Genomic DNA, 13,679 nt, shown 5'->3' with positions numbered 1-13,679 from the left:
ACTAGGACAATTTGAGTTTACAACGGCAGCTGAGTAGGTGGGGGAAGAAACCTCCTAGCGTTACTGTGATGTTCACAAGGCAGATGTAGTTGAGATCATTTCCACTTGAAAAATCTAAAAAATAGTGCACTTTGGCTTAGTACAGACTTCCAGGAAGGATCATGCTGGCTGGGAGCTTTGTAGTCAAACACATCTGGAGAGCCCCAGGTTGGGAAAAGTGGGCTTAGTACATATCAAATAACTGTTCCTAATGCAAATATATTTTGGCTTGTTTTAACACATTCAGAAAATACTAAGTGTCTGCAATTGGAGGCCCCAAAAACAAATATATCTTTTGAAGGAATTCCAGCTGCAGCTCCCAGGTGTCCACAGAGGGTCAAACTGCAACTCATCATACAATTACAGTTGTTAAAGACACAATGTGGTTTTGGTCTTCTTTGAAACTGGCACATCTCCCTTAGGATAACTAAGCAGAAAAGAATCTGTTTCACACCTGCAGGCATTTGAAAAAAAAGAAAAACCCTAGAATAATTTGATACGTTCATGAGAAAAGTAAGTAGGTAAAGTAACCTTGTGCAGCTATCATCATGGTGACAAAAAAGACTGCATATTTTCATTTTCCCCCCTCAATGCCATAATCATTGCCTGAAGCAGCCCCATATTATGAAAATCACAATCAGCCCAATGAGAGTGCCTTCTTAGGATAGTAGTTTCAAAAAGAAAAATTAGTGGACTGTACCAGCACCATATTAGGAAATTTGCCTTGTTTAATAATCCAGCCCTGGTCAAGAAGTTCTCAGTCTCCCTTGTCAGAAAAAATACTGCACAACCACATATAGAAACTCCTAGTGGCTCTGTAGAAACTATTGGCATGGAGCCAATGGACCATCAGTGGGACCTCAGCTTTACAGAAAGCTTCTCTGCAGCAAAAACCCCATGTGGAAGAGTTTGTGTAGAACTGGGTTCTGCAAGCTCTAATTGGTAGCGTAATTAAAGCTTTAGACAGACAGCATTTGTAAATTCTGTGCCAAGAACAGCTGAATTTTCTGAGATGTACAGATTAAGCAATTTAAGAAAGAATTCACATATTTGCTTAATTTGGACTTATGGAGATGGCCAGGGAGCAGGTCTGTCTTGCCACTGAGGTCCTGCTCATTCTCTCCTACAACCATATCTGGACAATGGGCAACATGTTTAAGTATCAGTGTCCATTAGGAAGTGAATTTTGAGTGTCACTAACTAGTTGGCATGGTGGCACAACCAAGATCCAATGCTTGATTTTTGACAGACAGAGAAAGAAAGCACTTCACAACAACTTTCAAAGCATATAAGATGCACAAAGTCTGTGCACTTTCATTCTTGGGAATTTCCACTTGCTTTGTATAGTATCATTCCAATCTGGGCACTGTTTTGGAGCATCAACATTTCTTTTCCAGACTGGCTTACATTAACCTCCCAACTGCCCAATCTATACGTGTATGAATGTCCAGTGGGATGACATTCAATTTCTCCTGGATGGGGTCACACTCCCAGTAAAGGACAGGGCTCACCATCAGGGGATGCTACTAAATCCTGAACAGCTGCTAGAGTCTCAGGTCAGCTCAGGCTGACCTTTACCAACTGTGACCCTATCTGAACAGGCAGAACCTAGCAACAGTGCTACATGCTCTGGTAACCCCTCTTTCTATAATGCACTCTATGTAGGGCTGCCTTCCGGAAACTTCAGCTGGTTCAAAACATGCCAGTGAGGATGCTTTCAGGGACTGGCAGATATGAGCATATAATGCCGGTCCTTTGCTAAACTCCACTGGCTACCAATTGAAGGCAAGGCCCAACTAATATTTAAAGCCCTAAATGGCTTGGGACCAGGATATTTAAAGGAATGCCTCCTCGCGTATGTGCCTGCCAGACCCTGAGGTCATCATCTGAGGTCATTCGCAGAGAGTCCCCTCTTAAGGAGATACAGAGGGTGACAGCTAGGGGGACAGCTTTTAAAACCATTTTTACTCTGTGCTTATGCTGCATTTATTGTTCTTCTGCTGTATCTTTGGACTAACTTGAATGCAGTTGCTATAGACCTGCTGTTATTTTTATGTTATGTATATTCTATTTTAACGTGACTCGTTTTGTTACTTAGTATTTTATTCTCTGTTGTTGGTTATTTTGTCTGTGAGCTGCCAGAGAGCCACTTGGGACTTATGGGAAGTATAGAAAATAAAAAATATAATTCTCTTGCCACATTATGCACAGCTAATTTTAAGCCTGCTTTAAGGGAAAATTAGGAATGATGTGCACATTGACATACTGAGTTTGCAAGTGGCCTGGGTCTGAAATGAATCCAGTACCAAGCAGCTTTCATGCAATCAAGAGCAAGGAAAAATACATGAAGTGCAACTATTTTTCCAGGAAATCACACAGTAAACAACTTATCCCCTGGAGACAGAAGAGTAGACAAGAGTAATACCAAGAGCTAAACCTCTTTTAAAAGGCTAAAGATCTGCAAAAACTCAGATTAACACAGTTGAAAGAGTAAGCAAAGATCTCTATTCCGTAAACAAAAAGGACAAGAACATAAACTAAGACCTATCTGTACTCAACACCTATAATCAAAAAACTTAGCAACCGTATAGATAAGGAAGCATTACTGTTGAATTAAGTACAACAATGATTTTAAGTCTATGCTCCCGTCTACATGTATCCCTGTTGGAATTTTAAAAATACACACATCATGCTCCAAAGGAGGGGATTTCTTTGGATCATGAACCAGTATTACCACAACGACACACTGAATGACGATGTAAAGGTGCACACAGCTCAACTTTGGCAAGGCACAATGATTCCTTCCTTAGTCGAGGCACACACATGAAAACTGAGAGTAAGACAGACCAGAGAAGGGCTTATGGCCACCCAACTCTCAAGCATTCTGTTCTATGGTGACCACCAGATGCTTATGAGAGGCTCACAAACACCATCAAGTGCAAGAGGACTGTCTCTTTTGTGCTGCCCAGTAACATACTAAGAGGCCTACTACCATATTGGAAGCCATGGAGACTAGGAGCCATAGATAGCCCTATTCCCCATTAATTTGTCTTTTCCTCATTGGTGAGGAAAAAATGCTGGAGGGAATAACTGAGTAGAAAGAAAGGTGGACAAGAAAAGATAGAACAGTCTCTACCTGGACGCCCCCCCCCCAATCATGCTTCTTATTGAAAAAGAAAGCAAACAGTCTCCTATGTAATAAATAATATGGCCCAAAGTTAGCAGTTTAAGAATTGCTCTGTACTCTCCTTCTTGTCTCGCCCTGTGTATCTTTTGGATCAGAAACTCCCTGGGACAGAGATCCTAACAGTTGTAGTAACCTTTAGATGAGGATCAGAATTAGGGTGGTAGTAGTGATGATGGCAAGGAAGAGGTGGGTCATGAGGGTAAAATTCACCTTTCCCTACTCTTTAGCGAGACCTTCAGGAAGAAGAGAAAGGGAAAGGTCACTAGCTCCCTTTTCTACACAATGACACCATCAGGGTAGGTCTTAAATGTAGACTCTAAAATTACTTAGTGACATTTTAGTTCAAGGTACGAAGAAAACCCACCCCTTTCCTGATACATAACCAACACTGAAGTTTGGGTACTCAGCAAGGCACGGATTTGAGGAGCGGGATGGGAAGGAAGCGGAGAGGGAGAGAGTTTTGCCCTCCCCTAAAAGTCTCAAGCAGTACCTCAACACTTCTGCACCGAACAGCTGGGAGTCCCCAACACAAACTCAGGTAGCTTACACAGTCAAGGTAAGTTCACTTCAGGCAAGCAATTATCTTCTCTTGAGCTCTCCCTCTGTAAAATGGATGGAATAGAAACCTGCCTGGCTGGGTGCTTCAAGGAGCAATTTATGTAAATACTGTAGTTACCCTTCCAAGATGAAGGGAGAAGATGATCACTTCAAATGCAAGTTTAATCAAGAAAGAAATTGGTTAGCATCAGAAGCAAAATTAGCTGCCTCCATAAGTGAATACTTACACTGAAACAGATTTTTTGGCTAGGAACAGGTGGTGTGCAATCATATTCATGTTTAGATATTTTAAAAGTCCTGCAACTTCTCACTTTCCCCAGTCAGCCATACTGTTGGGAAATGCTAGGAGTGGTAGAACTTGTTTTTGTCTACACATGCACAGGACTGACCAACAAATCCTTGATTTGCTAAATGAACAAAGTATATGAAGTGGTAGAGTCCCCACTGGATTAGTGTATATTAAAGAGGAACTTTTAAGGAGCTTTTCAGAAGCCTGACTATCAAAAAAATGTAATGCGATGCTGCATATGAACAAACAAGGGCTTTGTTGAAATAGACTAGAACCCATTTTTCAACCATCAGGGTCAGTGCCAGAAATTGGCACATTTGGGCAGCTGCCAGTGTCCTGGCAAAGCCTCAATGTAGAGGTCTACCCTAGGCTTTCCTTAATGTTCTTTCTGCACCAAAGCTAGCTGCCCTTTTAATTTCCTGACCTAGAGCTGCTCTGGAGCACTGTGAGAAATTAAAAGAATAGCTAAATTCGGCTGCAAAACATTGGTGCAACATCCTTTAACCCCCTGCTGGCCTTTTCAAATTTGGAGCCACCCCTGCCAACAAAGACCACCAACAGGTCACGTAAATGGTAACTATTCCCAAACACACTTAAAAGCTCTATATTTAAGCAAGTAAAGGAACAACCTTCTCTTGTCTTTGAACTCTGTGAAGAGTTCCTGTGAAAACACTCTATTAACACTTCCTAACAACCCAGACAAAAGGAAGTAAGAAGAATGTCCTATTTACTAGCTGGAACACATCAAAAGGGGGGATTCCATCATGCATAATGGAGCAATGCTTGATATATGACAGGAAAGAAGGTGTGGAATGAAGGTTAGATTTCACTCGGAAACACAGCCAGAAACAATGGATTATTCCCAAGCCTTTCCACAATAGTTACTACAAAAATATCCTTATTATGAATTCGTATAAAAAGAATAAAAGCTATATCTCAACAATAAAGCAGTTCTGTACAATAGCAAAGTTATTAAAAACTATCCAGAAAATAACATTTTAATATCATAAATCAATATTTAATAAAACTTCTAACTTGCAGTTTTGCAACCGTATCTCCAATATTTCAGTCTTCCCTAGAACATGTGGAAGGTGCCACAACCCTTCATAATAGTTGCTCTCCCTTTGTAATTCTACACTGAACTGGCTTGCAGCTAGGAAGCAGTTAAGTGGTGCAAATGCTTCTGTTTATTGGCTTGGATCCCGAGAAGCACTGGTAAGTGTGGGTTGGGAAAAGGAGAACTTCCTGCCTTCTTCCAACGACAGTCCATAAAAACCCTCTCCAAAGAGTTGGGATACCCAGCTGAATGGGCTAAGTTGTGGGATCAGTGGGGAATTGTCCAAAGTGGTGTATGTGGGAAGAAACATCTTCTGTAAGCAGAATTTTTCCTTGATTTTGAGAGTCTCCTTCCCCCATAAGGCGCAATCCTATGCATGTCTAAGCAAGAAAAAAGTCAAATTCCCAGCATGCCCTATGTAGTCATTCTGTCTAGAGAATGCTGGGAGTTGTAGGATTCTCCCCCGCCCCCCCATGAAACATGCATTGAATTACTTTATTCACCTCTGCATTGTACACTCAAGGTAATTCATATAAATAAAGCTAGTTTTAATAAAACTCCATGAATAGGAATAACAAGAAAGAATATATGAAGTACATCTGGATGACCTTTCAGCAGTGCACATGGATCTTAAGCCAGGTACCTGAATTCTTAAAATACAGGGCAGCACCGTAACATTATGACCAACAAAACAAAACCAGAAAGGTAGATTTGGGCACCGCTGAGTGTGCCGTAGAAAGAAACAAGACAAACTCACGTCCTTGTTGAAAACAGCCTAAACCTCCTAAAAAATGCGAAGGAAATGCTTGCGACACTTGAATCACTTTCACAGTTTATTCTACAATGACAAATGTGAAAGAATATTGTGAAATCTCGTGTGTGCACGTACACTTGCTAGCAAGATTAATCAACTTTCAAGAAACAAAACAGAAATGAAATAAAACAAAAGGCATGTGAATTTAACAGCCATCAAACTCAACAACAACAATTTATTACAGTCAGGGACCAGCTTGTTCTTAATCTCAAAGTAGCTTACATTATTTTCCTCTTCCTGGTTTCAATCTTAGCCCCACATCAACCCTGTGAAGTAGGTTAAGGTGAGTCTGTGACTGGCCCAAAGTCACCCAGGGGGCTCCATGGCTGAGTGGGGATTAGAGCCCGGCTTGTCCGAGTCCCAGTCCCATGCTCTTAACCACTACACCACACTGGCTCTCATGCAGATGTCTTTGCCCCAGCTTCCTATCATGAGCCCAGAAGAAATAAAGATAAAAGGCTTCTCCTAAATGGGAAATATGGAGTTTTATGTAGTTCTTGAAGAGAAATTGTGAAGGAAGGGAGAGAGATTGTTGACCACTGGGCTCTGGGAACTAAACCATTACAAAAGGGACTTAGCATTGCTCCATTTTAAGGAGTGTGATAAGGAAATGGCCACAAACAGGAAGTTTGTGGAAATCCTTATTTGAAGGGCCAAAGTGCACACAGTGTTACATGCGTTTATGTTCCAGCTCCATTTCTTTTTAGGTCAGGATGGCAGAATGCTTATGACTAATCAGCTTCCCAGTCCATTCCTGGATCGATGAACAGATTTAATAGGATTCTGGAGGGAAGAACAGAAGTTCATTTGCAGCTATACCCAAGGAAAGAATGATGAAATTAAATGATAAAATGTACTAGATCCTGCACATGACTTCCAAAGAGTTCCAGGCCTCTTAGACCAACAATAATAAACAGGAGAGGAGCAAACATGGGACATTCTTCTCTGTTGTGGCTTCTTAAGTTGGTGTTAGTTTTGGGCAGAGGGGGAGAATTCCCCATTGAAATCAACAGAGAATTTGCCTCCCTGCAGATAGCATCTTCCTAATGAGTATTTTCCTCAGGAGGAGAGAAAAGGGTTGAATTCCTTCTCTAATCCCAGCAGTCCTGATTTGCATTTTTATAAACCTGCATGTTAGCACCTTCTACAGTTCACAGATTAGAACTAGAGGAGCTGTACTAGTCAGAGGGCTCACAAAGCCAGAAGAATGAGGCAAGATCAAAGGAGTCTTAGCTTGGTTTGTACAGTATCTTTATTTTATGTGTAGTTTTGAACATTGTATTTTATATTTCATTTTATTATGTGGGAATGTATGGCTTTAAATTGTTGTGAGCTGTCCAGACAGTTTCTGTTATTGGGCAGCATAGAAATATAATAAATACATGAATTAGAATTTCCACATGGTAGAAAGAATCTGTCCAGGGCTATGCTATCACCCCACTCCAACAAAAACAGTTGCACAACCAAGGACAAGCAAGTTATCAGCCTGATACAAAGAAAGAAGCCAGACTAACAAAATTATAATCACTATGGTAAAAAAAAAAGGTTTTGCCATACCTTCAGAAGGTATGGAAATGAAATGAATGAATCGATCTAAAGTATTGTTATAGGATAGTTTGAATCCCCAGCTCTGGGATTCCTAGCTGGAAAGAACTTTCCTCTGTCTTCCTATATTCCCACACTAAGGCTTCCCTAACTCCTAGTTACCTGGGAGTAAGCCACACTGAGCTCAATAGAGCTTTTTCCTAAGGAGACATTCTTAGAATTGTGCTATTAATCTCAAACTGTCAAGGGTGCTGGTCACAAGTCCCTACATGGGAATATGTTAAAGATATTCTGAAAGTTGCGCAATGTACACTGTGAGACAGAGACGCAAAGCCTGCTTGCAAGAACAAAGCAATGTAAATAATACTCTATTACTAATACTCTTTAGTTTCAATTAATATGGCTTAGGGTGCCATCTAACGTGACTGCCTGTAATGCTTCAATCTCAGATAATTACTAGCATTCAATGGAACTCAGGAAAAGCAAGGAGGCAAGTATTGTGCCGCACTCTCCTTGTCCTCCAAACCTGCCAAATTCAGCCATCTAAATGCTTTTCCCTTCCTGGTGGAGAGGCTGAAGTACTGCTGGGGTTCTTGGGAGGAGCAAGATTCCACCATCCTACCATCCTCAGTCCAAACCTCACTTCTCCCTGGAATGCCACCCCCAGCTCCACCAAAGAAGCTCTTCCTTCTTTGGAGCCCAGAACAACACTGGCTACAATGGTGGAAGGACTGCCTTCCAAGGTCCAGACTTCGAATGTTTTTCCAAGCTTAGAGCTGGGATTCCAACCTATCCTGTGGTACCCAGACAAGGGTAAGAGGCCCCAGAATTGCATCCTTACATTGGCTTTCCCCCCTTGCCATCTACACTGGTGTGAGGCAAATTTCAATATTGCAGTACAGGAAAGAGAACATAGGAACTTTGGGCTGAGTTATTAAAGCTCTTATGTTTCACTTATCATTCTTAGAGCATTGACGGAAAAGAGCCAAAACCTTCCAGCGATATAAGTCACATCCTTAGGGAATTTTAGGCAGAGCAGTCCAAGTGCTTAATCATAATGCTGTCTGGGTATTTAGTCAATGTTTAGCTATGCTTTTGCTGCAGCATCAGCCACAGACAGCAGCAAACAATAAAGCCCATCCCTACTCTAAAAGAAAAATCACCACAATAGGCCACACCTTTTTCATTCAGAGAACAGCCTCCATACCATTTTCCCATTTCTAGTTCGACAAAGATGTTTATAGGAACAGGATGTGCTGCAACTTCAAAAAAAAAAAAAAAAACCTAATTGAGGGTCCTTCTAATCAGTAAGAAAGGCTTTGGGGATTTAGCTTCTCTCAAAGTTCCAGGACCTAGATGTCCTCAGCAAGCTGATAACAATTTCAAAAATCCTTACAGAAACATATAGCTTGATAAACATGGGTCAAGGCAAAACAGCCAGCCATGCAAACAGAGCATTAAGAGGGCCTCAGTTAATGTTGGCCATTTCCTGCGCTTCTGACTCCATGTGATGACTTCAGAGGATGTCTCTGAGTAACTTCAGTTGCATGTTGTAAGATAACAGCTTTTTTTGGAAACTGAAAAATTAAGGCATGTACAGAGCTTAGCAGGGAAATTCACTCTTTTCTGTTCAGAGTATCCTAGAAAAAGAATTCATATTCTTTAAGTGATACCGGATCATTTAAGTGGCAACAAATGGTTAGTTATTTGTGCAGTATTTTTATTGCCCAGCACATATGATTGTTTTGTCTTAGTGACAAAATAACTTGTCTGGCTTTGGTTACTTGGGGTATGTGCTACACTGCCTCCAGCAGCAAAATGTCTTAGGCCAGCCCTGGTGATGTTGAAGTACAACTGCACAGAAGTGAATATGCTCTTCCCTTGATACCTGGGTTCCTTCACTAACAGCTAATGGTTCAAGCTTTGTGGATTTTAAACTTTATACAAACTCCCAATTGCTTAATAAGGCACCTAACAAAAGTGGTCTGATTCACACATAATGCTAACCCATGGTAATTCACTCATGGTTATGATGTGCAAACTGAGGCACTGTAACAACCATGAGTTGTTAGATGTGAACCAGAACTGTGGGTTGTTCATAGGCTGTTTTGTTAAGGCACACAGGTAGTAAGCAAAAGTGGTAAAAGAAAAAAACTTAGCAAAGCTATATGCTACCACTACAATATCACAAAGGTGTTTGGGATAAAGCCTTGTAATTCAGCCATGTAACTCAGTACATTGTAAATGTTCCCTTAACACATAAGAGGAAATCAATTTTGCAACTGCAGTTAACAGAAAAATCTAAAACACTAGCAGATTGCCCATAACAAAGAAGAATGGCCATATTATACAAACCAAATGTAAATTTAAAGCATGAAGCTGATTAAGTGGAAAGAACCAGACGTATGCACACATTCCTGGAGAGCCATGGGATGCTTCCATGTATTTCTCTTGTAACAACCCACCACACTTCAGACAGAGAAGGGATACCAAACAAATCCTTTGATGACTTCTCAACATTCCCCAATCTGATATCTATCAAATGGATGGGGACCAATGGATGGCACTGATGAGAAGGCAAAGGACCAGAGCTCAGTGGTAGAGCACCTGCTTTCCATCTTGAAGGTCCAAGGATCAATCCCTGGCTTCTCCAGATAAAGCTAGAAAAAACATGGAAGCAGCTGCCAGTCTCTGTCAACAGTACTGGGCCAGGTGGACCCAAGGTCTGATTCAATTTGGGATAGCTTTCTGTGTTGTACTGTGAAATATCTGGTGGCTCCGAGGTTGGGGAAGACTGATCTAAGGGAACAGGTAAGTTCACAATGAACATGTGGCACTAATTTGGGTAGTTTTCTATCATCTCCTGACTCGCCCTGACATGGTGCTCTGAGATACCAACTCATCAGGTAACCGCTCTGGGCCAATGACAGGTAATGCAAGTCCACAGATTGTGGCCATCTAGTTCAACTTCATGCTCACCTGGAGTGCCATCTTTCATGGTAGAAAGGCAAGAATACAAATTAAATGAATGAATAAAACCATGTCCCAACAAATGAGTGTTCAGCCTTTTCTTGGAGCCCTCCATCCTTTTAGATAATCACGCCCATTGCTGAACTGCTCTCATTGCCTTGAGGCTTCTCCTGATGTTCAACCAAAATCTAGCCTCCTGTAACTTAAGCCCTCTAGATCAAGACTTGCCCTCCAGGGCAGCAGTATACACATCTAGTTCAAAAATAAATGACATGAAATGGGTTGTGTGGGGCTCAGCCTCATCATCTCTCACATGAAATGGAGTATGTTTACGGCAGACCAAGGGTATGTTTATCATGGTATTTTACACTAGAGTCTGTGCGTGACTAACTGCAACCTCCCAGTCTTATTCAGAAGCAGGGTCATCCAGTTCGGTGTGGTTTACCCCTAACCAAGTCTAGGGTTGCAGCATCAGCATCCATTCCATTTGGCAGAAGTAGAAATCTTTTCAAAAGCAATTATCCAGGCCATTAACAGTGGCTGTTCTGCTGCTATTAGAAAAGAAAAATCATAATGACTGAGCTATGTTTAAGTAACTATTTACACAAAAGAGGTGGGAAGAACTGTTCACTGGTTGCAAGGGCTGCTTCAAAAAAAGCAAAGAAAACCTACTGTGGTTATCTGAATTCAACGCACAAGAGGATGGTGCAGGGGAGCAGGGTGAGGAGAGCATCTTGACCCGTTAAAGATGCCAATGCAGCATTGCAAAGATGTTTTAGGGTACAATGCTACACGTGCTTATTTTACTATATTCACACACTGCCTTTTTTCTTGTCAAGGATCTGAAGGCAGCTTATATACTTCTCTTAAAATAGTAGTAGAGTTGGAAGGGGTCTATAAGGCCATTGAGTCCAACCCCTGCTCCATAAGTTTCTACAAATGGTCACCCATCCAGCTGCAGGCCTGCACCTTTCCAGCTTAGTTAAGGTGAGTCAACAAGCAAGCTCAGTGCACAGCTATGTGGGCCTGCTCTACATTTTGCTCCTCTCCATTTTATCCTGATAAAACCCTGTAGGGTAGATTAGGCTGAAAGTCAGTAACTCACCCAAAACCATCCAGTGGCCTTCATAGCTAAGTGGGGACCAGAATGTGACTCTTCCCAAGTCCCAGTCCAACACTGTCTCTCACTGTTTAGACAAAAATAAGTCCTACATCCAGCTAGCCTGAGGGCTTTTCCTATTTAAACCTACACCCTTAATTAATATGAAAGTGAAAACACTGCAGTATATAGAAGAGTGGTTTCCCAGACAGAACTGCAACCCTCAGTATACTTCCTGGGAAGTTAATCCCTTCTCTGAAGTACTTTCTACCAAGTCACACCCAGCCTTTACAAGACAACTTTTTCCTATTCGTATGAATGAAAACAAGAATCCCAGGTGATGGATAACTTGAGGATTCCAAAGACGGAATGGAGAATCTTCTTCATACATGCGTGCATTCTACTCTCTGGATTATGGTCCCAAGTTAGTGGGACTTACCTCTTTGGAAAGCCTGGCAGTCTTAGCAATTGAAAGGCAAGCACCCCAAACCAGCCTTCCCTACAAGGCACCCTTCAGATGTTTTGCACAATAAATCCCATCAGTTCAGCCAACAGGCCAATAATTAAGCAGGACCAGAGCTGCAGTCCAAAACATCTGAAAGGCTGCCCTATACAGAACAAAACAAAAAGGGAAATCCAAGGAGCACATACAAAGCAGTAGCACAGGTAGGAGTAATAAACCATCACAAACAACGGCAAAGGCATGCCAACACCAAGAAAAATATTAGTTTTATGAACGAATTCTAGTAACCTTTCGCTTCAGGCCCAGGACATGCAAGGAGACATGGAAGTCATTTATTGTACGACTTACTTTAGATAAATAGACTATCTCAACCGACGTGCCATTCACTTCCTTATTTTCCCTCGTCCGCCCCATAATATGCAATAAACTGGATCCAGGCTAAGTCACGCTGAGAGAATCAGCCCACTGAAATCAACAGGGCCTCTATTCGTCGTTACTAACTTGCCGATTGCAATGGGTCTACTCGCCAAGCTTCACTCAAGTCTGGATTCAAGTATTCCGCTTTCAACCTGGCTTAAACACTCTTGAGCACGATCACTAAGCGAAGCGTACCTGCGATGCACTTTTCCGTGAACGCCCAAAGAGCTTCGGCTGTTGGGCGGTACAGAAATTAATTAAATAAAACTAATTAATTTAATTAACGAATTGATTAAATGGAGGCGGTTCTGGGCCGTTTGCAGACCCGGGGGTGGGGAAAGAAAAATGACAGGCGCTCCCTAGGAGTTTGCAAAGCGCGGGTCGCAGCGCGCTTGGGCAGAAAACTTTTCCAGCCCACGTTCAATCCACCCGAATTCAGAGCGTGCTCCACTTCTAGACCACTTCGGCAGGCAAGCCAGCCGTCTGTCCCAGCCAGTGATCGGCTCTGCCGAAAGTCGTGGAGAGTCTTACCTGCCGCAGGTAGAGCCAAAGCACCCGCCGCCAGCAGCAGTAGCGCAACCCACCGGCCCGCAGCCATCTGGGCGTCTTCGCCCCTCAGCGGCGCCGCCGGCAGCAGCTCGGGCGCCCCAGCTCCGGGCGCAAGGCGATCCTTCGCGGCTCAGGCTTGGCGGGCCGTGCCTCTGCAGAGAGCTCTTCTTCCTGCTCGGCCTGGGATCAGGAGGGAAGCTGCCCCGGCTCCTCCTTTCGCTGCTACCGATCTGCAGGTAAGGCTCCTCCTTTTCCTCAGCGCACGCCCCGGGAAAAAGCGGCCGAGTTACTCCTCTTGCCCCATCTTCGGCGAGGTGGGGAAGTTGCGGCTCTTGCGCGATTCAGGCAGCCACAGATTGGCTCATTCTTCCATGGAGAGCCCTCCTATAATAAAATCAACGGCGCGTCAGTCTGGAAAAGGCAGAGGCATGGGAAAAGCTGTGGATCGCCCAGTGCAAAACGCATGCCAAGCAGACGGGAATTTCTTGACTCTTCAGGGAAGATCAGAAAGGGTTGAATAGCCTGGTGAATGAGTTTTTGAAAACTGGATAACAAGGATAAACTGGGAAATAAACTTTTCCCATTGATGAGCCTGGATATGAATGGATAATTTTGTGGATAATTCTGCTGCGGCTCACAAAAGTGTTGACTTCATAAGTAAGTATGAGGGCCCCTAAACTTCTGTGAAGCAG

The 13,679-nt window shown here is 42.7% G+C and overlaps 1 protein-coding gene across 2 annotated transcripts in view; it reads right to left on the bottom strand.

Moving 5' to 3' along the window:
* CDCP1 (CUB domain containing protein 1) overlaps window positions 1-13,266 on the bottom strand; it is a 33,499-nt gene extending 20,233 nt beyond the window's left edge. For both annotated transcript variants that reach the window (XM_044456228.1, XM_044456236.1), the window contains exon 1: window positions 12,970-13,266. In XM_044456228.1, the coding sequence (XP_044312163.1) occupies window positions 12,970-13,036 (67 nt within the window). In that variant the 5' untranslated portion in view covers window positions 13,037-13,266. The remainder of the gene's footprint in view (window positions 1-12,969) is intronic.
* Between the last annotated feature and the right edge of the window lie 413 nt (window positions 13,267-13,679).

This window comes from Varanus komodoensis, unplaced genomic scaffold (assembly GCF_004798865.1).
Source record: "Varanus komodoensis strain SLA01 unplaced genomic scaffold, ASM479886v1 scaffold10, whole genome shotgun sequence".
Lineage (NCBI taxonomy): Eukaryota > Metazoa > Chordata > Lepidosauria > Squamata > Varanidae > Varanus > Varanus komodoensis.
This window is presented reverse-complemented; position numbering and strand designations above follow the sequence as displayed.